At 56.4% G+C, this 27,086-nt stretch overlaps 2 protein-coding genes across 5 annotated transcripts in view; both read right to left on the reverse strand.

Annotated features, from left to right (window-relative positions):
* NHERF1 (NHERF family PDZ scaffold protein 1) overlaps nt 1-4,835 on the reverse strand; it is a 59,946-nt gene extending 55,111 nt beyond the window's left edge. Inside the window, exon 1 of the mRNA XM_061392902.1 lies at nt 4,143-4,835. Coding sequence (XP_061248886.1) covers nt 4,143-4,607 — 465 coding nt within the window. The 5' untranslated portion in view covers nt 4,608-4,835. The remainder of the gene's footprint in view (nt 1-4,142) is intronic.
* A 1,080-nt stretch (nt 4,836-5,915) lies between these two features.
* The window catches only part of RAB37 (RAB37, member RAS oncogene family), a 68,378-nt gene continuing 47,207 nt past the window's right edge, over nt 5,916-27,086 (reverse strand). The window contains exons 1-9 of one of the 4 annotated variants that reach the window (XM_061392906.1): nt 13,903-14,078; nt 11,387-11,497; nt 10,276-10,317; nt 9,684-9,750; nt 9,529-9,581; nt 8,544-8,609; nt 7,950-8,006; nt 7,792-7,868; nt 5,916-7,612 (exon numbers count right to left, since the gene is read on the reverse strand). In XM_061392906.1, coding sequence (XP_061248890.1) covers nt 7,507-7,612; nt 7,792-7,868; nt 7,950-8,006; nt 8,544-8,609; nt 9,529-9,581; nt 9,684-9,750; nt 10,276-10,317; nt 11,387-11,497; nt 13,903-13,995 — 672 coding nt within the window. In that variant the 5' untranslated portion in view covers nt 13,996-14,078 and the 3' untranslated portion in view covers nt 5,916-7,506. Of the gene's footprint in view, nt 7,613-7,791; nt 7,869-7,949; nt 8,007-8,543; nt 8,610-9,528; nt 9,582-9,683; nt 9,751-10,275; nt 10,318-11,386; nt 11,498-13,902; nt 14,079-21,875; nt 21,987-27,086 lie in introns of those variants that run through there. The other 3 variants (XM_061392907.1, XM_061392909.1, XM_061392908.1) reach the window with 3 other exon arrangements.

Here is a 27,086-nt window from a genome sequence, read left to right on the forward strand (position 1 = left end):
GTTGTAGTGGGGGGAAAAAAAAAGAACAATGGAATTTGTATCATTATCTTTAGGGCACAGGGCCGGGCAATTAGCAGACTCAGGAGAAATGTGGGTTTCCTTCTCTGCCTTGAGCTCCCATTACCAGAGCTCTGCTTTCTCTAAGAGGCTTGCAGCGTCCACATAACCTTGGTGAGGCCCCTTCTTCTCCTAATTCCTAAGCCCTCCACTTTCTTGGGGGCTGGTGGATGGGAAGCCTACGAAGGCAGAGAAGAGCCCCCATGGAGACATGACAGGGTTCCTTGAGAAGGAAGCCCCTTTCCTCTCTCCAGGAGAATGTCTCCAGGATTGAACAGGAACCAAAGATAAGGGGGGGCGGGGGGCGGTGATCCCTGGGGAGTGAGAAATCCCAAGTATGTGGTTTAAGAAGAGGAACAGTTTAAGAAGAGGAACCAACGGACACAGGAACCGTCCCACCCTGTCCCTTTCAAATCCAAACACCCTGCAGCTCAAATCCCCCTCTGCCCTCGCTGGCTCCAACTCTGTGTGAGATGAAACCTGGGAAAAGGTTGGAGGCTGCCAGCGAACTGTGCCCACCCCGCACTGTGCCACCCGGGGTGCCTACCCGGTCTCTGCCTCTGGGATCAGCGTCAGGTGTGGCAGGAACCCACCCCCCAGCTGGGCACTTACACTCCCCTTCCTCCCCATCATTTCATCAAATCTCCCCCACAACCCTGCAGGCTGGGAGCCTCTCTCCCCATTTCACAGAGGAAGAAGCTGAGGCTTGCAGGGAACGATGCCAGCAGGGCTGGCATTCCCAGACTTCTGGCTTTAAAATGGAAGCTGCTAGTAGACAAGAAAAAGCCAATAAGTTCTATCTGGAATTCCGATTTCTGGGTGTGCTCTCTAGGCACAAGCAGGCCCAGGTGGGCTGGGCTGAGATGACCTAGGACAAAGGTCCCCCAAGGCTGTTTAGCACTCATTCATTCATGCAAAAATTAATTATTGAGTCCCTCCCTGCCCTGAGCCTGGACAGCTTGGGGGCGATAAACATAAATAAGCTACAGCTGTTGCCCTTGGGACTCTGAACAAGGTGGGGGGAGAGGTGAACAGATGATTCAGATACTGGGCGTTGGAGGGTGAGAAAAGTGGAAGGACAGGGAGCAGGCAGAGGTGAGGCAAGATGGCTCATGTTGCCTGCGGGGTAGAGGAAAGGCCACCTGGGAGCTGAGTGGTCTTGGGGAGCCGAGGGTTCCCAAGGGTTTGCTGTCACCCCCAGATTAAACAAGAGGAAATGGAAGCTCAGAGAAACTTGGCCCGAGGTGGCTCCGCGAGTGCGAATACCAGGTGCAGAGGCTCAAAGCGCATGGCACTCTGGGAGGGAATCCGGCCTTGGTGTGGCTCGGTGGGCTGGGGGTGTCCGAGAGGGGCAATGCGGGAGGGAGGCGACCAGATTGTGAAGGGCTGATTATTCAACAGTAGTGATCCCAGACTGAGCATCTAGGGATGCCAGGCTTGGCCACAGCTGCCCGTGCCCAACGGGAGGGGCAGATCCAGGCCCGGCTGCCCCCTTGGGTGAGCGTGTAATCATCACTGTGAAATGTTTATTAACCCAGAGCCTGGCCACCAATGTTCACTGAGTGCTTACTTAGTGGAGGCTCTGAGCTACTGGCTTAACAGACATCCTCATGTAACCCACCAACCCCACGAGGCCGCTGCTGTCACTCCTGAATTAAACGAGAGGAAATGGAAGCTCAGAGAAACTTGGCTCAAGGTGGCCCAGTGAGTACAGCTGAGCAGAGGTGCTGCGGCTCCTCCCTCCCTGGGGTGGATGTGGGCCGGGCTGGAAGCACCCCACTCCTTTCTCCGAGACCAGTGCTACGAGCACCCCTTTGCCTTCTGTCCTGAACTGTTGTTGACCCAGGCCGCTCCTCCCAATGAGATGTCACCTGCCACCCTCTCTGCTTGACAACTCCCCACCAAAACCTTTTCCACTTCTGAGAACTAACGGAGATGTCATGACAGCCCCCACAAATAAATTCAGATTCAAAGTAATCAATAACATGCGAACGCTGTATGTATCCCTTATACAGACCCTGCCCCTTGTCTTCTTGGGGAACAATGAACTCTTGTGTCTATTAGCTTTTTTTTTTTTTGAAGACAGGGTGAGTCACCTGCATGCCCACCATACCAATTTCACAGGAATTTCCTACCAGAGGGGATTAACACTGCTGAGTGGCTACACAGAGGCTAAGGGAGATCCCAGCTCGTGGCTGGGATTCAAATGCCTGGGCGCACAAGGAGCTCAGTCCAGCACCCACTAGGGGCTCAAGCGTATTATGATTCGTAAAATCCTAGAGAAGGCAGGTGTCACTGGAATCCAGTGCTCCCATTTTATCGATGGCAGAACCAAGGCTCAGAGAAGTTCTGACTTGCTTGTTGACCCAAAATCCCAAGAGGCCTGGTGATGCTGTCCCAGGGAATGGCTGGAGGAACTGGCCGGATGAAGCATACACACGGAGGCAGGGGTCACACCCCCACCTTGGGGAAACCCCATTCTGTGGTCTCCCAGACAGCGGGAGCCAACCTCTGCTGCTTCTCAGACGGCCTGGCAGGGGAGCGCACATGGAAGGTCAAGCCTCCATCCTGGCCTCCGCGTCCCCCACCCCTAGCAGCAAAACCGGAAGGGCAGTGGGAGGAGCCGAACATGACTGCAACTTGGGGGAGGGGGGGGTGTGGGTTACTTGTGCAAGTGCTAAAGTCCATTAAAAAAAAACAAACAAAAAAAAACCGGGAATGCTAAGTAGGTGCCCTCGGCACAAAGTTCAAACTGGATTTGTCAGGGACCAGAGATCGTGAGTTCCAACTCCCTGGGGTCAACCCCCTGCCGGGGTGCTCTGACCCCACCCCCACCCTTGCCAAGGCCAGCTTGGCAGCGGCAGGAAGTGGGCAACCAGTGGCCCTGGCATTCCCAGCACCCAGCTCCGGCTGGACAGGGCTCCTGGTGACCTCACTTCTACCAAACCAGTTGGTCCTCTCAGGCTCCACCTTCAAACTGAAAGGCTAAAGTGTGCCCTTTCTGTGTCACAGGAGGCTCCTACCGGTACCACGGACACCCCTGACAGCAGGTAGAGAGCTGGTGAAGCCGAAGAGGCCCAGGGGAGGCCCCGGCCCTCCTCCCTCCAGTCTCACCTTAAGGCCTCCCTCACTCTCTGGGCAAGGAAGGCTCAGTACAAGTCCTTCCTGCAGCTGATCCAGACTGGGGTTATAAACACCCAGCGCGGGCAGAAAGCAACCAGCCTGCTTGCTGTCCAGGGCCTGGAGTGGGACAGCCGGTGCCAGGCAAGACCACCTGCCCGTGGTGACCTCCTGGCTGCTGTCCCGCCCCCCACCCCCACAGCCAGCCACTTCTCCAAGGTCTTCCCTCCTGCTCCCAGATACGAGCTAGCTTACTCCTCACATTCCTGAGAATCATAAATCCTCCTGGGGGCAGAGCTGCCACCACCCCGGGACCAGACGCCCCTGCACCTCCTCCCTCAGCCCCGCCCCCACACATCTCCGGCAGATGGTGGAGCTTCTTTCTTAGAAGTCACGCTGGACTTCAGGAGGATGAAGTCCACCAGGCTGAAGTTAATGATACACAGGCCAGCGGGCTGTGGGGAAGGGGGGAAAGGGCCCCCTCCCCTCCCCTCTCCTCCCACCGCCGCAGCTCCACACAGACAGAGGGTGGTTATTCCTCCGGCTTTTCGAAGTCCGGCCGCTTCATTTGCCACCCCCAGGGGCCTGTGGAGGGAGCTGGCCACTCGGAGGAGGCGTGGAATTAGGGGTCCCAAAGGATCGGAGCAGACAGCCACCAACAGAGTGGAGGAAAGGGAGACTGGGCTTCCTTGAGCCGCCCCCCTTCACCCTCACTCCCTAAGGCGCTCAGGGTCCCAGCCCAGCCTGGGGATGGGACGTAGGGGTCGTGGGACGCAGCCTCAAGCCTGTAACTGCCAGTTGGCCCAGTCGGCGGGCGGAAGCAGTCTCGCCTCCGAAGATCGAGTTTCAGAAAGACAAGGCGGGGAGCAGGGCTGGGCATCCGGGGCGCCTCGGTCTCCCCACTACTGTTATCCTTCCCACCCGGTTCCATCCAGCCTCGCCGCGAGGCCCGGGCCCGCACTTACCCGCTCTTGAGGGCTCTGCTCGGCCTCGCGAGGCTCTGGCGCGGCGGCCGGCGACTCATTTTCGCCGCCAGCCCCTCGCTCCTCGGCGGCGGCGGCCGGCGGTTCGGCCTGCCCGGGCCCTTCCTGGGCACGCAGCATCTCCTCCCGGACCTGGACGCCCAACTTCTGCAGCCGCTCGTCGGTCTCCGGGTCGACCACCAGCAGGCGCACGGAGTTGAGGGCGGCACGGATGCGGTTCACCACCTGCTGGTGGGTCTCCTTCTCTACGTTCTCGCCGTTCACCTCCACTAGCCGGTCTCCGGCCAGCAGTCCTGACTTCTCGGCCGGCGAGCCGGGCTCCACCAGCCGGATGTACTGGCCTACCTTGCCCTTTTCCCCGTGCAGGTGGAAGCCGTAGCCGTTCGGACCCTTCTCCAGGCAGCAGAGCCGGGGCAGTGGTGCCCCGGCCCCCGCGTCCGCGCTCATCTCGCCTGGCAACGGCTCAGTGGCGCTCAGCGGTGTCCGGTCGGGGTCCGGAGACGGGCCGGTCCAGCTCCGCGTCCCACCCTGCGGGCCGGGAGACGAGGGCGAGAGCGGCAGGGCAGCCCAGCGAGGCCGGACGGGCCAACAAGCGAGCAGGTGTCCCGGGAGCCGCGGCGGCGAACAGCGAGAAGCCAAAGCCGGGGCTCAAACACCGATCCCCGCCCCGCGCGGCGACTGAGCGTTCCAGAAACCGCCCGGGCCGCATACCCCGGGGGCGGGGCCGCGCGGAGGGTGTGGACCGCCGCAGGCCAATCAGAGGTCTTTCCCGGGAGGCGCTCTGGCCGGGTGAAGGACGCTGGCCAATGGGAACACTCGGGGGCGGGGCCCTGGGCGCCGCTCGGCGCCCCGCGGCGGGAGAAGAAAGAGCGCTCAGGAAGTGGAAGTGTTTGTTACTGAGTGGCCGGAGTGCAGGCCCGGGGAGGGGCGCTGGGTGCGGGGCGGGTTCCTGGTACCGGGCTGGGTGGCTCGCAAGATCGGTTCTGATTCCCTCCCACCCCCACACCCGCGCCACCACCACCACCTCCACCACCTGCGTCAGGGATTGAGCGCGCCAACCCTCGGGTAAAGGACCTTGAGGCTTTAACAGCCTTCAACCAGTGTGCATCTCCAGTTGGGGGGTGAGGGTGGGGGCGACTGTTGCTAGGAAAACCAATCCGGCTCCGGGGCTGCGAGGTCCCCGCAGTTTTATTGTGGTCCAGGCACACCTCGGACCTAAGAGAGTGGTTCAAATAACAGTCTTTTCGTGTCTGCGGGGCGCTTGGCGCAGGACCTGTTAATAGGGGTGCGGGCTCCGATCTTCGCTGGGACAATGTGAAGGTCCAGTGGAGCGCCCAAGGCTTCAGCGGGACTGCCCAGCGAAGACAGGCCACCCAGGGGCAACTGTGTATCGGCGTCAGCCTTTAGCTAGGGAGGTGGGGGAGGGGAGAGGCAGGTCACAGTCAGGTAGCCGATCTCTGGGGAAAAGGAGCCCTGGCGTGTTTCAACAGAGAAAGTTAAAATGATTAGGACCGTGAGATAATAAACCTTTCAGCTCCTACTTTCAGATGAGAGGCTGGTCACAGAGGCTGGGGGCAGTCTGTTAAGGGTGAGGTGACCAGTTTGGGGGTGGGGGTGGGGTTGGGCATTGAAGGATGAGGATCAAATGATTTTGGCAGTCAGTGACAAGCAACAACGATCTTTTCAACATGAACTGCCCCCGCCCTTCCCCCACCCCCGCATCAGGTCCACCTCAAAGAAACAGTGGACAGGGTGTACTTTCCAAAATACTGCCATTTAATGCTGAAAAACACAAAAGCTAGAGGCCCAGAGCAGTCCATGTGACTGGATCGCCTGCAACCTACCTTGGGCACTAGAAGAACACTGCAAGGTCAGGCTCCTCCCTGCTCTGCCTGGAGAGCTTCCTTATCGGCCTGAGTTGGAGCTGCTGACTCTGCTCAAAGAGCAAGATTTCTGCTTTGAAAGCAAATGCAGCAGCCTGAGAAATGGGCAGTGCATACCTTACATACCCCTCTCCTGGCCCCGAGTGTACAGAGCCAGAGTAAAGGTGTCTCTAGATCATAATCTGCACAGCTCCTGACCTCTTCCTAGGGCTGAGGTCAGGGCTTGGGGAGACCTGTGACCTTGGCTATACAGAAACTCCTTGCGGGCCCCTTTCCCCACCCAGATCTTACCAGGCAGACATTGTTTTGCATACAATGTGTTGATTTACCCGGAAATGGATGACCTCTCACTCCCTAACCAGGGTCAGAGAGAAGGGAGATAAAGCAGTTTGGGCTCTAAGGTCGGTCGGTTAGTCTGTCTGTCTGAGAGGGAATGAGGGAGGTCAGGGAGGAGGCAGCACTTGGGTTTGGGGGTTACACAATGGCCTGAGGTTTGCTCACTTCTGCCTCCTGCCTATGCCAGGATCAGAGTTTTCTCTGCTTTCTCTTTATTGGGCTCTTTTGTCCAGTAGAAGCACCAGAGCTGCTTGAAGAAGTAGCCTGTGGGCTGCCTACCTGCCAAAGAGTTGGGACCAGAATAACCTTTTCCTGTCTATAACCTTAGGTGTCTGGAGACACAGATGGAAAGGTAGAAAGATAAGGCCAGGCATTCAGGGAGGAGGGGCTCCTCTGGGATCTGAAGTTCAGAGAACAGGAACCAGGTGTTTCCAGGTGCTTTCATGTATTTGTGGGCTGGAGGAAAAGGGGTACACCTCCCAGAAGGGGGGCCAGTAAGCCCAGAGATAGCCAAACAGATAGACGTAATCTCTGCTGCTCCTCTCCGATCTCCCCACAGGGAGCCAGGTCCCTGGCCTAATCTCCACATCTCTTATCTTCCAGAGGCTTTGGTCTGACTCCCAGCACAAGGGCTCTGTTTTATTGGAGAAGATTGCTCTCTGGGGAGCTGGAGGAAATGAAGGCCTGGGTTTGCTCAGCCGCTTGCCAGCTGAAGGATTGGGGTGGGGTGGGGGTGTCACTACTTGCTCTTATGCCCCAGAAGTGCATCAGTGCCCCCTGGTGCTGAGCTGGAGCAATACCACCCTCATGGTGGTCAGGAGGGCTCCTAAGTCCTAGTAATAGAAGGCCAAAGGACCACCACCAGCTCTCTGGCTCGGTTTTTCTGGTCCCGTTTTGATTAAGTTATGTATCATTAAAATGAAAGATAAATATTTTGCCCTCCCCTGCGGACGCAGGGAAGCTCCAGGAGTTAGGGGAGGGGCAGAAGTCCGGAGGGGCTGTGCAGTGGGTCCCCAAGCTCTCTCCCCGCTGGTTCAGCCGCTCAGAAGAAGCCAGGTCTGGGGGGGTGGGGGGAGGACGGCTGCATCCTCGGGGGCCTCTGGAGCTTCCTCTCAGACCCTTGGGATTCACAGGAAGGAGCAGCAGCTGGGCCGCTTCTTCTGGGACTCCACGTAGTCTCGGATCTGGAAGCTGGGCTCATCGGCCTGCCGCCTGGCTCTGTATTTCAGCTCCCTTGAAGAAATAGGAGAAGTGGGCTGGGCAGTCGGTGGGGAGCTGAGCCTTGCCCCAGTCCCACGGCCTCCGAACGCAGGCTGTAGATGGGCCCTGGGACTGGGCGAGGGGCCAGGCCCCACTGGGTCCCAGATGGCGCCACTCTGCCCTGCACGCTCCCTTCCCAGCTCAGTACTCACTTGGCAATGGCCAGAAAGGCTAGCTCCACATTCATGCCCGTCTTGGCGCTGGTCTCCATGAAGGGAACTCCATATTCCTGCCAGGGTGAGAGCGTGCTCCATGGCCAGTCTCGGGCTGCCCCCATCCCTCCCCTCCCACCCCCAGGCCAGTCACTTACCCTGGCCAGCATCTCTCCGTCCTCTGAGCGGATCACCCTTTCAGTGCTCACATCTGCCTGTCAAGCCAGGTGGGTCACTCTGGGGGAAGGATGCCTTGACCCCCAAGGCCTCTCTCTCTGCCCTGGGAGCAGGACCTCCCGCCCTCTGCTGGTGGCCTGCAGGACTGCAGGTGGTCTGATCCACCCGGGGCCAGGACCACCTCCTCAGGTTCTTAGCTCCCAGCAGAAGGATCTCACCCCAACTTAGGGAGATGGTGGGTAACTCCGCTTGGCAAAGGGGTGGTGACCAGCCTCGAAGGGATGGCGGTAGTTGAGGTTAACCCTCTCCCATCTCAGATCTTCATCCATGTACCTAGTCCCTAGGATCTAACAGAGTAGCTGGGCATTCCTGGACTTCTCAGGAAACAGCCTGACCTTTCCCTGCAGGGGGCCAATTCCAAAGCTTTAAGAGGGCAGATGAGATGGGCAGAAGCTTGCAGATAGGTCTGACCTCTGAACTGGAGGCTGGAAAGGGTTCTTTAGTGGCAGGATGTCCAGCAATTACTCTGGTGGCTGTGGGGGAGGGTGGGCTGACCCTGCCCTGGAGCCACTCACCTTGTTGCCCAGAAGCATGATCACCACATCCCTCTGGGCGTACTCGTGAATCTCAGTGAGCCAAGCCTGTGGGAGAGGGCACCCTGAGCCCCAGCCATTCTCCTCCTTCCCCCGGCCTTCCCTGCTTCTCCCCTCTGGATCCTCCTGGGCTACTCACTGCCCCCGATCACTGAACACCTTGGGCCTTCTCTCTCCTGCATCTTCGCTCGGGCCTCTCTCCAGTCCTGAATAGCTCTAAACCCCTTACAGTGTAACTCTCAGTTTTATGGAAGTTAGAGGAGGCACAGGCTTTATGTTCTATATCGGCTCTAGTCACCAGCACTCTCCTTGAACCCCGTAGAGGGTTCTAAGGCCACGTAAGGGCTCGGTGATCAAAAATACTGTGATCGATTAGAGATGTCTGACATGCCCGTGGGGTTGGGGGAGGCAGTAGGGATGCCATGGGTTCCATCCAGTTGGTAAGCTGTTTTATCTCTATGTGTCTGGTTTCCCCGGTTTGCTTGCCAGCCTCTTGAGGTCGGGGAGCATGTGCAAGCTTCACCGTACTTGTGCACAGAGTCGGTGCTTATATGTATTGAATTATTGCCTCGACTACTGGATAGTTTGCTTGTGAGGACAGAGCCACTCATTTTGTCTGCCTAAGTCACTTTCTAGAAACTTGGGCTGCATATATGGTAGACGTTTTCTGCTTGGGTTCTCCCCGTGAGCTCTTGTCCAGGGTGGAGCTGGGGACTTTCTGAACACTCTGTCATGAAGTGCACTTATAAATCACAGGCAGGGGCGAGCAAGTGGCACACAGCCTGCTTGGCCTTCATGCCCACATGCCAATCAGCTGCCCACGAGGAGTTTATTACTTCTGAGTCACAGCTCGGGTGTTTTTAGCGAAGCAGCAGTATTCCAGGCTCCACCCATTCCCACAAAGCAGGAAGCGGTCCTGCCCTGCTGGATCCCGAGAGTGGCGAGTGGTGGGTCAGGGAGAACCTACCCGGATGTTGTCAAAGGAAGATTTGTTGGTGATGTCGTACAGCAGGAGCAAGGCTGGAGGGGGAGAGAGAGGTCACACGGGGCGGGGGGACTTGGGGCAGTAGGGTGACTGTTACAGGTGGGCTGGGGGAGCGGCGCCGTGCCGGAGGCCCTTACCCTGGGCGTCTCGGTAATAAGCATGGGTCACACTGCGGAACCGCTCCTGCCCTGCCGTGTCCCAGATCTAGGGAGGGGAGGACAGACAGTCAGAAGCGGGCAGGCACTGCGCTGGGCAGAGAAAACCCTTGTGGTACGCGGGGTGGGAGGTGAGAGGCTTCTTTCTTTGGTTTCTCAGGGGCCTGGGCCTGTGAGGGCCTGGTGACGTGCCAGATGGTGGTAGTTAACGAGTTAATGAGTTCTGTTCTCATCTGGTGCTGTTGCCCTAAGTGGTGAAGTCCAGGGATTAGGGGTGTCTAGCCTCCTAGAGCATGTGAGGCCCGTGACACTGGGGAGGATTTGCAGCAAGCCTAAGCTTGTCTGAAGGCACTTGGAGCTGCTGCCTTTGACAGAAGAGAGGGCCTGGGAACGGCTTTCTCTGCAGACATCAAACAAACAAAAGCCGTTTCCTCTCCTGGGCCCCACAGGAAATTACCCCAGGCTGAGGGCAGGGCCGCAGGCCTCGTGTGAGTGGGTGAAGAGCCTGGGCAGGCGCCCCTACCCTTGAACCGCCGCCCCCCTCCACCCCAGCCCTCCCAGTCGCTGATCTCACCTGCAGTTTCACTCTCACACCATCCACGGTCACCACTTTGTTCTGAAAGAGAGAAGGGCAGAGGGAGAGGTGGGTGTGCAGGGCGGGGGAGGTGGCTTGGCTTCTGCATCCTGCTGAATCCCGCACAACAGCAGGCATCCTGTCTGGCCGCTCCCCCAGGGTGGGTGCCAGGGCGTCTGATGAGCCCCGGAGATATCTCCAGCCAGATCGCCCCATCAGGGTTTGGGGGGACTCCGTCCCCAGGCAGCCTGACTTCAGAGTCCTCTCTTCTGTGGACGCCGTCTCTCCTCACAACACACCAAGGCAAGGGAGCCTGAGAACGTGCCCGCCCCCGCCCCCCAGGGCTCAGCAGAGCACACAGGCCGAGCCCTGGGGGACGGGGCTGGGGGGAGTCCTGCCTCTTCCCTGCTTCTGTCTGCCACTCCTGGGGCTCAGTCTCAGCACTGCAAAGTAGCTCTTCGAGATGAGGTGCCCACCAGCATCTCGGAGACCTCAGTGGGCAGATCTGCAGGGCTGTCTTTGCCCTGGTCGCCCACTGGTTCTACCGTTAGGTGAAGCTTCCCCTTCTACTGGGAGGAGGCACTCGGCCTCTGAGAGCCCCGCTGCCAGGGTTAGGCCTGAATCCTCCTGGCCCCTGGGGCTATGTGGTGCTCAGAGTGCTCAGCAACCCCGATGCCAATCTGTTGATGCCAACCCAAGATGGGTTCATCCCGGTGAGGGGGCGGGATGCTGGCTGCTGCTCTCTCCCCACAGGACTAGTCCAGCTCCTCAACCTCGTGCCCTGTCCAGCTCCTCAGCCTCGTGCCCTGCGGTGCTTCCCTGAGTTCCAGAAAGACCGGCTGACCTCACGTCTTGCCCGAGGGGCCGGCTCACACCGTGGGGGTGTGTCTGCCCTGCTCAGTGGCAGGATTTTAAGATGTAGTCTCTTATTTCTCATTCTGTAGGGGGGCAGGGAGCCCCACAAGCCCACACTCCTCTAAGCTGGCCACCTCTAGGGTGAGCCACTGTAGATGTGAGGGGTCAGTGCAGGTCTGAGCAGAGGACAGCCCCCCGTGCCTGAAGCCGTGACCCCTGGTTCACCGCTGGGAGGAGGAGCCTGCAGCCACCTCACCCTGAAGTCTATGCCGACGGTGGCTATGAAGGTCCCGGACAGGAAGGCCCCGTCTCTGAATCGGATGAGGAAACAGGTTTTGCCGACGCCCGAGTCTCCCAGAAGCATCACCTAGGAGATGGGGGCAGAGGCAGTTAATGGGGCGCTGGGGCGAGGCTCTGGGCTCTCAGGGAGGGCCGGGAAAGGATGCTGAGCCCCAAGCGGGCACCTGCTTCTGGAAAACCTGCCGCCTCCTGCTCTTCTCCACTCTCCCGGGCTGCCGCTGGCCTCCCAGCCGCTCCCTTGGATCCTCCTCTCCTCATCTGGCTTCCGGGACGCCCGAGTTGAGACCCCAGAGCCAAGAGGTCCCCAAATGTGCTCTGTGGCCCCGAGAACAACCACTTTTCATGCGTCTAGACTCTGGCCCCCTTGGCCCCCCGCCACGCCATGCTGTGTGTTCTTTGCTGTGTGTTCCACGCCTGTGTGCACACACGGGTGGGGCCGCCGCACCAGAAAGAGAAGCATTAATATTTCAGCCAGGGATTCCCACCCAAGGGAGGGTATCAGGATCTGAGGCGGGTAGGCCTTTGTCAGTTGCCAAGGCATGTTCTAAAATTGCTCGTGTTCCGGTGTTTTATTTTTGGTCACCTTTATTTGGAATTTCCTAATGACATCTTATGTTTGTAAAAGCCTTGCGTGAATTAGGGAAGGCTGAAATTTATACTAAAGCAGAGAGACATTTAGCCTGAAATGCTTTCCGCAGTAACCTCCCAAGTGGGACAAAATGGCTTGCAAACTGGCATGGGGGGCTGGGGGGGTGGGGGGAGGGATTATGTGTGGGCATGTGTTTGTCCCCTTACTGTCTGGCCAGTCTCTGCTCCTCTCCTCTGGGGATGGGATAGGGTGGGGCTGGGGAGGGGACCCCTCTGTCCTGACATTCCTCAAACTATCAGAGAATAGGGGTTGAGACCTAAAGTTGGAATTTTTTCCAACTGGCTGAATAGATGCTTAATGGGTGGAGCAGGGACTAAGGTTTGAGTTCTTTTGGGGGCCTTGACCTTGACCATGGAGCCCAAAGGCTTTCCTGCTGTGACCATGGGGCATGGGATTAGATGGGCAGTTGAGCAAAAGGTGCGTGAAGGCTGGGGTCCTGGCTTCTACGTGGGTGACTGGGGGACTTTGGGAAGATTCCTTAACCTTTCTGTGGCAGTTCCCACAGGGTTAGAAGGAAGGATGGATGACTTCTTGGACAGATGGTGGGCTGGGGGCTGGGGAGCTCTCTGGAGCCTGCATGGCTCCCTGGTTCCTGGGTACCAGTACCCGATGGGGCAGGAGGGAGAGAGGGAGGGAAGGCAAGCAGCTGTGTACTTTAGAGATCACAGCTGCCTTGAGCAAGCGATGCCAGCCACCCACCCAGCCAGGCAAGTCCACCAAACACAAACAGTTGCCCAGCCTCGCCACCTCCTAGGCAAACACCCAGCTGGCTTGTCAAGCAAGGAGGTCAGGCAGTGCCCCATGGCCCAGGACTGGTTCTCAGTGGCTCCCCCTCCCCTGAACACACTGGGGGCCCATTTCCTGCCTGCAGCCCACACCGGGACGCCTATCTCAACAACGGCTCTGGGCGGGTGACTTGCAGACTAGCTTCCCCTAAAAGAAGGTGGTGGGGGCCGTGGAGGGAGGAAAGCAAGGCACCGAGAAAGGCAGGTCTCCTTCAAGGTCATGCCGCAGGAGACTGGGCCAGCCTCCTCCTCATCTCTCTCCGACCTGGAGGAAGAGTGGAGGCTCTGGGCTCCCTCTTTCAGAGATCCCAGTTCCTGTCTGCTCCCAGGGTGCAGAGGAAGGGCAGACTGCTCAGTGTCCACCAGCAACCTCACCTCCTTCAATCAGGGCCACCCGCATCGGGAACCAGGCCCAGAGAGCTGACTTAAACTCTCCCAGGTGGGGTACTAGTGCCTAACCGCTCCCATCATTCTCAGGGTCTAAAAAATTCCCAGGTGAGTCTACTGTTCTGGCTAGCAACATCCTCCCAGAAGAAGGTGTGGGCAGCTGGCTGCAGGGGTGGGAGAGGAAGGGGTCGCACCTGGGGGCAGCTGGGATCCTAGTCCACCCTGGGAGAAGGGCATTAAAGAGCAAATTCCCCCGCCTCAGGGGGCATCCCTTCGGAGTGCCTTTCCCAGCGCTTGGGAAGCCTGTGCCCTGGGAGAGTTGTGGGCTCAGGGGCTAGCGAGAAGCCCGGGGTTCCCCGGGGCTCGCACTGGCCGAAGTGAGGCAGAGGGAAATGGGGCTGGGGTCCTCAGGGGGTGGGGAGTCATTCAGTACTTCCTACGCTCCTCTCTCCTCTCCCAGATCCCTGGCCGTTGGTATGGGCTCCGGGGGCTGTCTCGACCCTCCCCCACTTACTCTGGGAAGACCTGGCTGCCTGGGGGGGATGGGATGAGTCCAGCGCAGAGGCAGCCAGAGAGGGGTGGAGGGGGGGGAAGGGGTGGCCCCCAGAGCTGGCACCAGAGTCCCCAGCGCTGGGCGCGGAGCCCACCCACCTTGCCCGTGAGATCGTGGCTCGGCCCGCAGGGTGGGGAGCGCTCGGGGGCCTCGCCATCCCGGGTGGCCGCGGTGCCAGGCGTTCCCGTCATGTCCCTGGACCAGAGGTGAGCTGGGGCCCGCGGCGGCCGAGGGACAGGCAGGAACCGCCTCGCCTGAAGCTCCGCCCGCTCCTTCTCCCCTCCACCGCCCCGGGCCGGGACCCCGACAGGCTCCTCCCTCCGTTTCGCCACCTGAACCGCCGACGCTGGCGGGGAGCTGGCTGTCCCGCGGGGGCGCGCAGGACCGCAGAGTCAGCTCTCGAGGGGGCAGGCAGGCCCCTAGAGCCGCACCGATCGGAGGGCGTAGGCCAAATCCAGCCTAGGACAGCTCCCCAAGGCCGCCAGCTGCCGGGGTTAGGGTTCCACGGGGAGCTGTCCCTGGGGACCCCGCCTTCTGGGGAAGGTCTGGCATCACTGGGACCCGCGGGCTGGCGCCGGGGTTGCGGCTGCCCAGTGCGGCCAGCAGGCGACGCCCAAGCTCCATTCGGGCTGCGGTCCACAGGTGGCTGGGGTGAGGGGGCTGGGGGCGGGTCCGGGAGCATGGAAACGCCCCTGGGCCGCGCGGCGCGGGGCTCGAGAGCACGCCTGCGTTCTGAGCTCAGCTCACAGCCAGTTTCGCTTTTGCTAGTGCGCCCACGGGGTCGCGAAGAGTCGGACACGACTGAGCGACTTCACTTTCACTTTTCACTTTCATGCATTGGAGAAGGAAATGGCAACCTACTCCAGTGTTCTTGCCTGGACAATCCCAGGGACGGGGAGCCTGGTGGGCTGCCCTCTATGGGGTCACACAGAGTCGGACGCGGCTGAAGTGATTCAGCAGCAGCAGCAGTGCGCCCTAGCTCGACGTCATCCGAATGTAAATGTGTTTACCGACCGATGGGTATTCACTCTTCACCACACTTGCTTGGGCCCCCCTGCCGGTGTTTGGACTCTGACACTTCCCCTGTTCCCCCCTGACCTCTTGGGGTGTGCCCAGAGGTGTCCCCTACCGGGAGAGCTTTCCCAGGCGGGCTTCCCCGCACACTTCCCAATCCAGGTGCTCCTCAAGGCAGGTCTAGCCTTATCCACGTGTGGCCCTCCCCTCTGGCACCTAGTAGGTCTTAAAATCTGGTACCAAATGAATTCATGAAGTTGTGAATCAGTTTGAGCTGAGTCTCCAGGACCTCCCAGGAACCCCACTGCTCCTGTTGACAGAGACTAAGAGTGTGTCTAGGGGTGGTCCAGAGCAGAGTTCAGGGGCCCTGGCCTGGGCTAACCATTCAATTCAGTTCAGTTCAGTCACTCAGTCGTGTCCAACTCTTTGCAACCCCATGGACTGCAGCACGCCAGGCTTCCCTGTCCATCACCAACTCCCGGAGCTTACTCAAACTCATGTCCATCAAGTCGGTGATGCCATCCCACCATCCAGTACTTGATCCCCAATCCTACATAAGTGCAGTCAGATTCCCACGGGAACAGGTTGGGTACTTTACAGAGGGACTGGGTGAGGGGCACGTAGAGGGGCAGGGGCCCTGCACCTCTTTACCGGGGTATTGGGGGTGAGGGGCAAGGGGCAGGCCTGGCTTACGGGCGACCATAAGCCTCATGGGGACTATACATGTACTTGTACATGTACACCTGCCTCCTGCCCTGAAACTTTAGGCATCACTTGGAGCTATTTTCCATGGAGCATTGTTATTTATTTACTTGTTTTTTTGGCCTCAAAGTGCGGCATGTGGGATCTTAGTTCCCTGACCAGGGATCGAACCCATGCCCCTTGCTTTAGAAGTGCGGAGCTTTAACCACTGCACCACCAGGGAAGCCCCAGGAGCCATTTTCCAGAAATGGGTGTGCCACAACCTCGTGCCACATAGGGAGGGGCGCGAAAAGGGAGGACACAGAGCCCTGCCGAAGTCCCCTCTTGCCTGCTATTTGGGCGTCACAGGCTCTGGTCGCAAATAATGCCCCAGTCCATTCAGTGTCCTGAGGGCTCACACAGGAACCCTGCAGGCGAGAGGGTGATGACTGAGGAGGAAGGAGAGGGGATGTGGTCTGGTCCTCTCTGGCTTTCCTCTGCCAACCAGGCTGATGTGGGTTGCATTGTGGTTCCCCCCTCCCCAGAGAGAAACTCAAGTCCTAAGCTCTAGTAACTCAGAATGTGACCTTATTTGGAAGTAGGGTCGTTGCGGGTATATTTAAGATGAGGCCTTAGAGGAGAGGTGGTTGTTGTTCGGTTGCTAAGTCGTGTCCGATTCTTTGCAACCCTGTGGACTGCAGCACGCCAGGCTTCCTTATCTTTCACTATCACCTGGAGTCTGCTCAAACTCGTGTCCATTGAGTCAGTGATGCCATCAGTTATCTCATCCTCTGTCGTCCCGTTCTCCTCCTGCCTTCAATCTTTCCCAGTATCAGGGTCTTTTCTCATGACTCAGTTCTTTGCATCAGGTGGCCAAAGTATTGGAGCTTCAGCTTCAGCAGCAGTCCTTCCAATGAATATTCAGGGTTGATTTCCTTTAGGATTGACTGGTTTGCTCTCCTTGCAGTCCAAGGGACTCTTAAGAGTCTTCTCCAACAACACAGTTCAAAAGCATCCATTCTTCAGTGCTCAGCCTTCTTTATGGTCCAATTCTCACATCCATACATGACCACTGGAAAAACCATAGCTTTGACTAGACGAACCTTTGTTGGCAAAGTCATGTCTCTGTTTTTTAATTCGCTGTCTAGGGAGGAGGGGGTGGGACCTCAATCCAATGTGAATGGTGTCCTTTTAAGAAGAGGACGCAAGGAGAAAACGGCCATGTGGAGACAGATGTAAAACTGGGAGTGTTGCAGCTACCAGTCAAGGAATGCCAAGAGTTTCCGGGAGCCACCGGAAGCTGGAAGAGGCAAGGAAGGGTCCTTCCCTTGAGCCTTCAGAGGGAGTGTGGCCCTGCCCATGCCTTGATTTCTGGCCTCCAGCTGTGGTTTGTGTCGCCTTCCGTAAGACTGTCTTTGTCCTGTGGCAGGTTTGGGATGGAGAAAGTTGCCCATTGGTGTGGATGCCCTAGAAATGGTGGAGAAATACAAGTGTTGTGTTGCTGCATCTCCACTCTGGGCGGGCTGGAAGCAGGGGGGCACGGAGCCCACTAACATGGCAGAGAGGCCCGGCTGGACCCCTCTGGGCCGTGTCTGTCTGGCCTGCCGGGTCTGGGGCCCATGGGCGGTGTCATGAGCAGAGTATGTCACACGCTGTCCTCTGGGACACTGCAGCGTCAGGCGGGGTGTTCAAGGGCAGCCTTCAGGGAGTCGAAAGTGAGAGGGGGTCAGGGATGTTCAGAGCTGGGGGGTGCCAGGGAGGCAGGTGTTGCCCCAAAGAGGGGACGCACGGCCCACTCAGAGATGGGGAGTGTCTGTAGACAGGAGGGGTGGCGGAGAGAGTGGACGGAGGACACAGCCTCTGGGGAGTCCAGCCTTCCTGACGGCCTCTCTAGTGTTGTGTGCATGCCAGGGCAGCCTGCATCTCCCCGAGTACTCACACCGGGCACACGTCACCCCACCCACTCCTAGTACCTTACCATGGACACACACACATACACCTCACGTGACACACACACACAGACACGTCACACCCCATCACAGACACCTCACACCCATGCACACACACCTCACGTGACACACACACACAGACACCTCACACCCAGGCACACACACACCTCACACCCCATCAGAGACACCAGACAACTCACAGCACAGACACACAACGGCTCACACCACAAATACACACCTTACATCATGCACACACCTCACGCACACACCTCAAATCATACATACCACCCAGGCCACAGAAACACACACCACTCACGTCATGCACACCTCAATTCAAGTCACGTAAGTACCTCAAATCATTCCACATGCACCGTTTTTATCAGTGAGCACAGGTGCACTTCATATCATACCATAAACACACAATGCCTTACCCCCTCTGCAAACACACACATTTCACATCCCCCAAACACGTGTCACCACTTCACGGTCACAGACATGACTCAACACCACTCCCCAACACACACACCACATCACTGCACAAACACCCTCCTCACTGACCCCCTCATCTCACACCTTCCCTAGAGGTAGAGATTACCCTCTGAATGCAGTGTCTCTCAATGACCCCAGTCCCTCTCATCACCCCCAAGTGCAGAAGGCACACACCCCACACTTCACCCCTAACCGATCTCCCTGCCCTCCTCCAGTACACAAGTCACACCCCACACCCCCACACAACCTCCCAGTACGGAAGTGATGATGCTGCGTGAAGCCTCATGGTTGTTCAGAGGAGGGCCTTTGTGTGCAGTCAGGAGATGGGGGAGTGAGCAGAGGGGGCGGCAAGAAACCCCCAGAGCTGGGGGAATACCTACATCAGAGTCTAAGTGCCTGACCACAGGTCCCCACCTGTGCGTGGGTGATCTCGGGATCCATGACTGCAGGCAAACTGGAGGTTTTTATGTGCATTACCTGCGTGTTTGGAAACCACCCGGCTGAACTGCGCCAGACCTTGGCAGGCAGAGGACGGATTCCAACTTTATTGGAAGGCGGTAGATGAGCCACTGATGGTGCTAGGTGGTGGGGACCAGGGACGAGGCTTTAGGAAGATGAACGTTACAGCTGTGTTCAGGCAAGACTGGAGAGTTTAGGGGACACTGAGACAAGACAGAGCCAGGAGGACCTGACTCGGGGGGAGGGAGACTGCTGTGTGAACCCTATGGGTGTCAGCACTCCGGTAAACTCATCCACGGGACTATGCCGCCAGTTTGGTGGAGTTGATCACAGAGGAGTTGGCGAAGACCTTGCTTTGAGAGCCATCTACCCAGGACATGGGCAGATCCCCCTTCTGGAAGCAATGAGCTCAGAGGTTCTGGAGGGGGTCTGGGGGCAGATCCCAGTGGTCTCCCCACTCACCTCTGTCTCCTGTATTTATTGTTATTATTACTAACTTTTTTTTTGGCCACGTGGCAAGTGGGATCTTATTTCCCCAACCGGGGATTGAATTCATGTCTCCCACAGTGGAAGTACAGTATCCAATCACTGGACCACCAGGGAATTCCCTACCTCTGTCTCCTTTAAAGTGAAGGTCAAGGACTCCTCCTCTCTCCTGCTACCCAGGCTCCACTCAGCCTAATGAGCTGGGTCAACAGGACACCCACCCACCCCCACTGGCTACCAGGAATTCTGACCATAGCCAGGGCTGGCCACAGGACATTTGCACATGGCCAGCTCATTGGAAAAGATCTTGATGCTGGGAAAGATTGAGGGCAAGAGGAGAAGGGAGCAACAGAGGATGAGACGGTCAGATGGTATCACTGACTCAATGGATACAAGTTTGAGCAAACTCAGGGAGACAGTGAAGAACAGGGAAGCCTGGCGTGCTGCAGTCCATGGGGTCCCAAAGACTCAGACATGACTTAATGACTTAACAACAATGAGCTGTCAGCAGTGTTTCAAGTTAATGTGCAAACGACAGGTGGACAAGCAAGTGTCCGGCAGCCCAGCTCTCTGGGGCCCCCCAGACCACTGATATTGGGAGGAGATGCCTGTGTCCTCCAGCCCCTGTGTCAGAGGACATGGGAGACTTCAGCTGCTGGGCAAAAGTCCAGCTGGTCTGAGCAGGGGGTTGGAAGGAGACCCGTCTCTGGGAAGGAAACGAGTGGAAGGTCCCTGGCGCTAGCCAGAGGAGTGGGGAGGGGGCTTGTGGAGGAGACCGATGTTTTCCCAGCGACCGCTGCAGGCCTCTTTGTGTGGAGCTGGGCCGTGGTGCCTGGCCCAGGGTTAGTCACGTGTCCTCACTGCGGCTCCTGTCACAGGCTGTCGTCACCACCTTCTACGGCCAGTGTGGGCTGAGGGGTAGGGTGTGTGCCCGGTCTGCTCCCAGGCCACCTACTGGACCCAGGAGACCCCAGACTCAGGGCTGAGTCGGGCCCCCAGGCCCTCACCCAGCATAAGCTGCCCGTGGGTTTGTCCTGAGGTGCGAACCGGGGCCAAGCACACAGCCAAGGCCCAGGAGGGAGGGTGGGCCCAGCCCATGCACTGCTGGCCACTCGCTTTCTTCCTTCTCACACGGTTAGTCGCCTCGCTTTTCTCACCAGGCTGGTGGCAAACGTTGGAGGTCCCACCCCTGTGCCTCTGAGGAGCGTGACTCAGTTTCCCCCACCCCACCCCCTCTCTGCCGCTCACCCTCTGTCACACGGGAGGATGGGGATGGAGTGAGTGAGGAGGGTGACTGTGGGCACACGTGTGCCCTGCATGCTGAGGGGCAGGTGACGCGGGCCCGCGGTGGAGGACGCCTGGCACCCCCATCCTGGTCGGCTTCCTGGCACCCCGGTCCGAAGCCTGGGACTGCCAGTGTGGCCCCGCCCCTCCTGGACTCAGCCTCACCGCTCGCAGCACTAGGAGCCTTGGGTGCTGGTTTTTCAGGCTGAACTTCGGGCCCTGGCGCATACCCTGGCCAGTCTCTCGTTTCTGCTCCATCATGCTCCCTTGCCTTCTGCACGGTGACCCAGTGGTCAAGTCCAGATTCTGGGGGGTCCCACCAGCATGATTCTGCTGTGTCCCAGCACCTCCCAGGCCTGGTGCTTTGTTTGGTCCGGGAGGCTGGTCTTTCAAACACCTGTGCTGCCCAAGAAATGACATTTGTCCTTCCGCATCTCCAGATACTAGGATTCTGGGGACCCCTGAAGAAGGCCCTTTTGTGCCTGCCACCATCCAAGAGAGGGCCAAAAAGCTTTCCAAAGGCTTCCCCAGGATTCAAGGTCGCTGCCAGCCGCTGGCAGGCATAGTGAAAGTGGAGAGAAATAAGGATGTGGGCTAGAAGAAGCGCTTTGTGGCCTGCAGCGGTGCTAAGAATAGACAAAACCTGAGGATGCTTCCTTAATCTGAGCTTCTCCCCCATGGTGTATCCAGGGAGAGACAGAGTGTGAGAAACCTGAACTTTAACCCTTGACCTGCCGGTGCCCTAAGACCCACAAGACAATGCCAAGTTTGCACATGTGTATAACATTTTTTTTTTTTGATGTGGACCATTTTTAAAAGTTTTATAAATAGTTTAAAGTCTTATAAAGAGCTTCTCAGGTGGCGCTAGTGGTAAAGAACCCGCCTGCCAATGCAGGAGATTAAGAGATGCAGATTCGATCCCTGGGTCAGGAAGATCCCCTGGAGGAGGAAATGGCAACCCACTCCAGTATTCCTGCCTGAAGAATCCCACGGACAGAGGAGCCTGGTGGGCTACAGTCCATAACGTGATGAAGAGCTGGATACGCCTGGGCGACTGAACAGCAACATAAAGAATTTTATACAATATTGCTTCTGTTTTGTTCTGGTTTCTTGGCGCAAGGCACACGGGACCCTAGCTCCCAGACCAGGGATCGAACCCGCACCCCCTGCATGGGAAGGCGAAGTCTTAACCACTGGGCCGCCAGGGAAGTCCCATGGACTTACGTGCAACTTTTAAGCTACCTCTTTGCCTCTCTGGGCTGCTTCTTTCCCTGTATCTACGTCAGGATGCTCCCTTGCCTTCTAGCTGTCTTCGGTCATGGGGAGCCACAGAGGGAGGTGGACGGGGAGCAGGAGGGGAGCAGTGTGGAACAGGGGACAGTTTCCTGCCCTGGCTGCCTCCTGGGTGGGCTCCGATGGTGGCTGTGTTCCACCGCTGGGGTCAGGGCAGCCCTCTGCACACAGCCGTCTTTGTTCCTGGTTCTGCTGACAGTTCCCTCTTCTCTTTCTTCAGACCTCGGGTGGGATGGACGCCCTGAAACTGCCCAAGGGCCCTGCCACATCCCTCCTGGTTTCCCCACCCCCTGCCTGCACCTCAGCCAATAGCCGTTTTATTAAACCTCCTGAATGACCCAGTGTGAGAGTCCACCTGTCTCCTGCCGGGACCCTGTCAGAGGCCCAGCAGGGCCCCCAAGCCCAGGAGTGCTTACTGTGAATCCGATGCCCACGGTGGCCGAGAAGGAGCCCGGGACGAACTTGCCCTGGTCGAACTGAACCAGCAGGGAGGTCTTCCCCACGCCGCTGTCCCCCACCAGGATGGTCTGAAAGGGAGCAACAAAGGGGGCTGAGAGGTTCTGGAGCTGTGGGAGTGGGCTCCTTCTAAACACACATACACATGTTCACACACACACACACACACACACACACCTCCCCCGCCAAGCTCTGGATTTCCTAGTGAAACCACTGAACATGGCATGAAAACATGAAGGAAATCTTGTTTCAACCCAAGTTAATCAGTCTCTCGGGTGACCTTGAGAATGTGACTCTCAGACTTCCAGCCCCTGGGGCATCGGTGACTGAGGTCCCGCTGCTGCGCTCTGCAGACCATCATTGGTCTGTTCCTGGGAGAAGCAAGACTTCCCTAAAAGCCAACTCTGGCTCCTGGAGTCTCTTGCAGTTTTGCAGAAACTTCCAGAGACTTCACAGCAGCCTCGCACATGTCTACCCCACCTTCCTGCTCTTCCTCCTTCACCTGGGGACAGACCTGGGTCAACTACGAGTTGGTGCTTGCCAAGGGCATCTGCTGGGTTCCCAGGTGGTGCTATGCTGGGCTCAGTCACTCAGTCATGTCCGACTCTTTGCCAGCCCATGGACTGCAGCCCGCCAGACTCCTCTGTCCATGGGATTCTCCAGGCAAGAATACTGGAGTGGATCGCCATGCCTTCCATCAGGGGATCTTCCTGACTCAGGGATCCCATGTTGCAGGTGGATTCTTTACCACCAGTGGTAAAGAATCCACCTGCCAATGCAGGAGACATTAGAGTCTTGGGTTCGATCCCTGGGTCAGGAAGAGCCCCTGATGGACGGCATGGCGACCCACTCCAGTATTGTTGCCTGGAGAATCCTATGGACATAGGCTACAATCCGTAGAGCCGCATAGAGTCAGACACCACTGGAGCGACTTAGCACGCACGCGTGCAAAGGGCATCTGACATCTGCTTCTGCGGAAACTGAATCCGGTGTTGCTGCAGCTGTTGACCTTCGAGATGCCCGGAAGGGAGTTTGGGGTGAAGAATGGGGCACTATGTGCTCCAGAAAAACTGGTGGAACAGGTCTTTAGACAGTTAGATACTTTCAGGACTTGATTTCATGACCCCAATCCTCGCATCTCTTCATACCTAGGAAAGCACTAAATCTCTTCATGGTGACATCGGCTGCTCGCAACTAGCAGAAAAATACCTTTTGTAAAATAGGTGCTCAATTGCATGAACTCCCCCTTCACCAAAATCACACATATTGACCTCCTCCACTACCTCCTCGGAGCAGTCTCTCAGAGCTAGCTGGGGTGCTGTCTCCCGGGCTGCAGTCATTTTGCCCCAAATAAAACTTAACTCACAACTCTCACGTTGTGCATCTTTTTAGAGTCGACGCCTTCATCACAGTCTGGCTGCTTTCCCTGCCTCTCCCACCCCATTGCTCTCATAGGAGTTTCCCTCAATAATATCCTTGCGCTGTTTTTTTTTGTGACCACACTACGGGGCACAGGGGATCTTACTTCCCCTACCAGGGATCAAACTCTCTTTGGAGGCTCGGAGTCTTAACCGCTAGACTAGTAGGGAAGTCCAAAATCCCTGAACATTTCCTAACCCTTCTGGCATCTGCTTCTTGGAATACCTGTGTCTGGGCGTCTCCCTTATGGGAAAGTCTGTAGAATGAAAAAAATGAGGATGTCTGGATCTATACATTGGGAAGAATTTGCACTTGGCCTTGGAGAGGATAACATATTAAAGGGAAAGAGTCTGGGAAAGAAGGGTCTGGCTACTTTCTACTTGCAGGAAGTAGTGGGGAGAACCACCTGGAAGTTCAGGTGCAATGCCTGAAAGAAAATCACAAGCGATAGGGAGGAAATCAACATGTGCTCAGAGGCTCATAGCCAGTGGATCCTCGATGCATGAATGGCTGGGTAAATGCATTCGTTTCAAAGTGGACAGTAGCCACTGTCCAAAGGCAGGCATTCAGGGTCACTGGAAAGACTTGGGAGATGCCAGCTTTAGCTCAACTTACAAAACCGTAAAAATACAAAAAAACAAACGTGAAAAACCGTAAAGACTGACAGGGCCTCCTTGGGTCAGACCGTGGTGCCCACACTGTTTGCTCTGACCATGGCATGAATCACTAGCAGGGGTCACACACGATGTAGCCTTTGGATGCTCTTTGACCACGGTCCCTCAGTCCCACTTCCCGAACCAAATTCTATTCAGTTCCTATTTCCTCCTGGAGAAGGAAATGGCAACCCACTCCAGTACTCTTGCCTGGAAAATCCCATGGATGGAGCAGCCTGCTGGGCTACCGTCCATGGGGTCACAGAGAGTCGGACACGGCTGAGCGGCTTCTCTTTCTTTTCCTTTATTTCCTCCTGGTGAAAAGTCTCCATTGTTTGTTGTATGCAGTGGCTGTAATAATTTACATCTCAAATCTAACTTCCTCAAACTGGAAGAAGTGCTTCCTAGAGAGAATATTCCAGAATGTGAGGGGTCAGTCTGTCCATCTGCATCCACCACTTTTACTAAAAGATGGGACAGATTCTCGTTCTTTCTGCCCTTATCCTTGTCCTCTCCAGGATGAAGAGTTACCATCACCTTCTTCTCTCCTGTGAAAACAGTTCCCTCTTCCCTTTTCTGATTCAGTGAGGACACAGTCCAGGGTGACGGGGTTCAGTATTTCAGATCCAACAGAATTCTGTCCGGAGGCAAGGGCGGGATGATGCGCTTGGGCTGGTCTTTTTAAAAACAGCAACTCTGTGAAGATGATCACGTCAGGTGTCAGTTGATGATGGGGGCAAACTTTTTTTCTGGGTCACCATGGAGAGCTCAGAGCTGATCAATTTAGAAATTGAATGATTGCCCCTGAAATCCAGGGCCACCTTTATGCCTGGTCTTTATCTGCCTGTGCCCCTCCCTTTGAAATAAGTGGTCCATGGAGCTCAAAGACTTGTGTCCCTGCTATAGACTATAGTTTGCTCCAAGCTAAATGCTAGTGTTGCCTGAGTAGTGGCCAAGGTGTGGCTGTTTGCTGGGATGTGGACAGAGCTTGGGTGTGAAGGCTGGGTGTTCACGCACACACTCTCCTGAGGACCTTGGCGTGTAGAATGTGTGGGATTGGGGACGGCAGGGGAACGTCTGTGGACTGCAGGCTGAGGACAGGAAGACGTCTGTCACTAGGCTGCTATGTCTCGGTGCAGAACTTCTGAGAATGATACATTTAACTCTGGCTTCTGCGTTGGTAGGCAGGTATTTTTGTCAAGGTAGGAAGGTCAGATGCATTTTTTTTTTTGCCATACCGTGTGGCCTGTGGGATCTCAGTTACCAGCATGCATGTGTGCTAAGTCGCTTCAGTCGTGTCTGACTCTTTGTGACCCTATGGACTGTAGTCTGCCAGGCAGCTCTGTCCATGGGATTTCCCGGGCAAGAATACTGGAGTGGGTTGCCATGCCCTCCTCCAAGGGATCTTCCCAACCCAGGGACTGAACCCACATCTCCTGCATCTCCTGCACTGGCAGGTGGATTCTAGTGCCACCTGGGAAGCCCCTTCGTTACCAGATCAGGGATCGAAACTGTGCCCCCTGCAGTGGAAGCATGGAGTCTTAACCGCTGGGCCACCAGGGAAGTCCAGATGCATTTGATTAGATAGATTTAAAGAAAATATGTGTTTATTTATTTGGCTACCCTGGGTCTTAGTTGTGGCTCCCAGGATCTTTCCTTGCGGTACAGGGACTCTCTAGCTGTGGCTTACAGGCTCAGTAATTGTAGCCCACAAATTTAGTAGCTCCGAGGCATGTGGGATCTTTAGTTCCCCTATCAGAGATTGAACTCGAGTCCCCCTCATTGTAAGGTGGATTCTTAACCACTAAACCATCAGGGAAACCCTGATTTGATAGATTCTCTTCTTAGCTTGCTTTAGCCTGTTAAAAACGAGACACGTGGTATATGGGCCACCGTTTGTATGCTAGCCCTGGTCTCCCAAATGTTAGGGAGGGGTCTGGCTAATCTATTATCTTAGAAGCACAAAGGAGTGTCTCCACGAAACAGCTGCCAGGATTTTCCTGAAGTTACGCTGGGTGTGCTCCAAATTTCACTGCTCAGAGAAGCCTCAGATCTAGATTTTCCAGGGCACCTCCACTTTTGGGAGCACATATGGAAAGGTTAATTAATCGTAGTTGTGACAGAAACCTCTGCGTCAGCGTCGCCACCGTTTAGACAAGTGTCTTTGTTCTCTCTTCTTGTCATTTTGTTTATGTCCCTGTTTGTGTCTCATCCAAAAGCGATCTGAAGTGATTTACAGCAAAACCCACCAGAGTGGGTAAAGAACCCGCCAGCCAGTGCAGGAGATGTGGGTTCAATCCCTGGATCGAGAAGATGCCCTGGAGGCGAACATGGCAACCCATTCATCCCATGGATGGAGAAGCCTCGTGGGCTTCAGTCCACGGGATCACAAAGAGTTGGACACGACTAAGCATGTGGGCACGCACACCACTATACCAAAGGGCAGTTAACGATGCTGCCTGATTATGCCTGGCAAAAACTCCCCAAAGTGAGGTTGGGTTTTTCCTGCGTCTGAGCTTACATTTGGTTCTGGATTTCCTGGCAGTCAAGATGAAATGGGAAGCCAGATGGAGTGTGTGATACTTTATTGCCAGGAAAAATGCCTGAGTCCTTTCAATCAGCGAGTATTTTTTCTCTTGGCATGAGCTGCTGAGAGGAATCTCTTGTATGGATCCTCACGCAAGAGGCCTGAATGACAAGATGGGCTTTTGTAATTTTGCAGAAGATGCAAAGCTTTTCCTCCAGCTTTTGTATCGATCTTTGCTAAAAGCCGGGGCCTGACATCTCCTCGCACTTCCGTAGAGGCCTCTCAATGGAGCCGGGCTAATGGTGTCTAAATACATTGCTTTCCTGTGATTTCATGATTCAGGGGAACATTTAGAAAACCAAGATGAATGGAGTGGTTACTGTGACTCTTACAGTGGTTCTTAGCAACCCTTTTTTTTTTAACAAGACAGGAAATACAGATGCCATAAAGAAAAAGATCGATAGATCCGATTGTATAGAAAAAAAAAATACTCTGGTCATTAGAAGATACAGCAAGAAAATCAAATGAGAAATGACAGGGGGAAAATATTGGCCAGATGGACAGAGGAGCCT

This window comes from Bos javanicus, chromosome 19 (genome assembly GCF_032452875.1).
Source record: "Bos javanicus breed banteng chromosome 19, ARS-OSU_banteng_1.0, whole genome shotgun sequence".
Classification (NCBI taxonomy): Eukaryota; Metazoa; Chordata; class Mammalia; order Artiodactyla; family Bovidae; genus Bos; species Bos javanicus.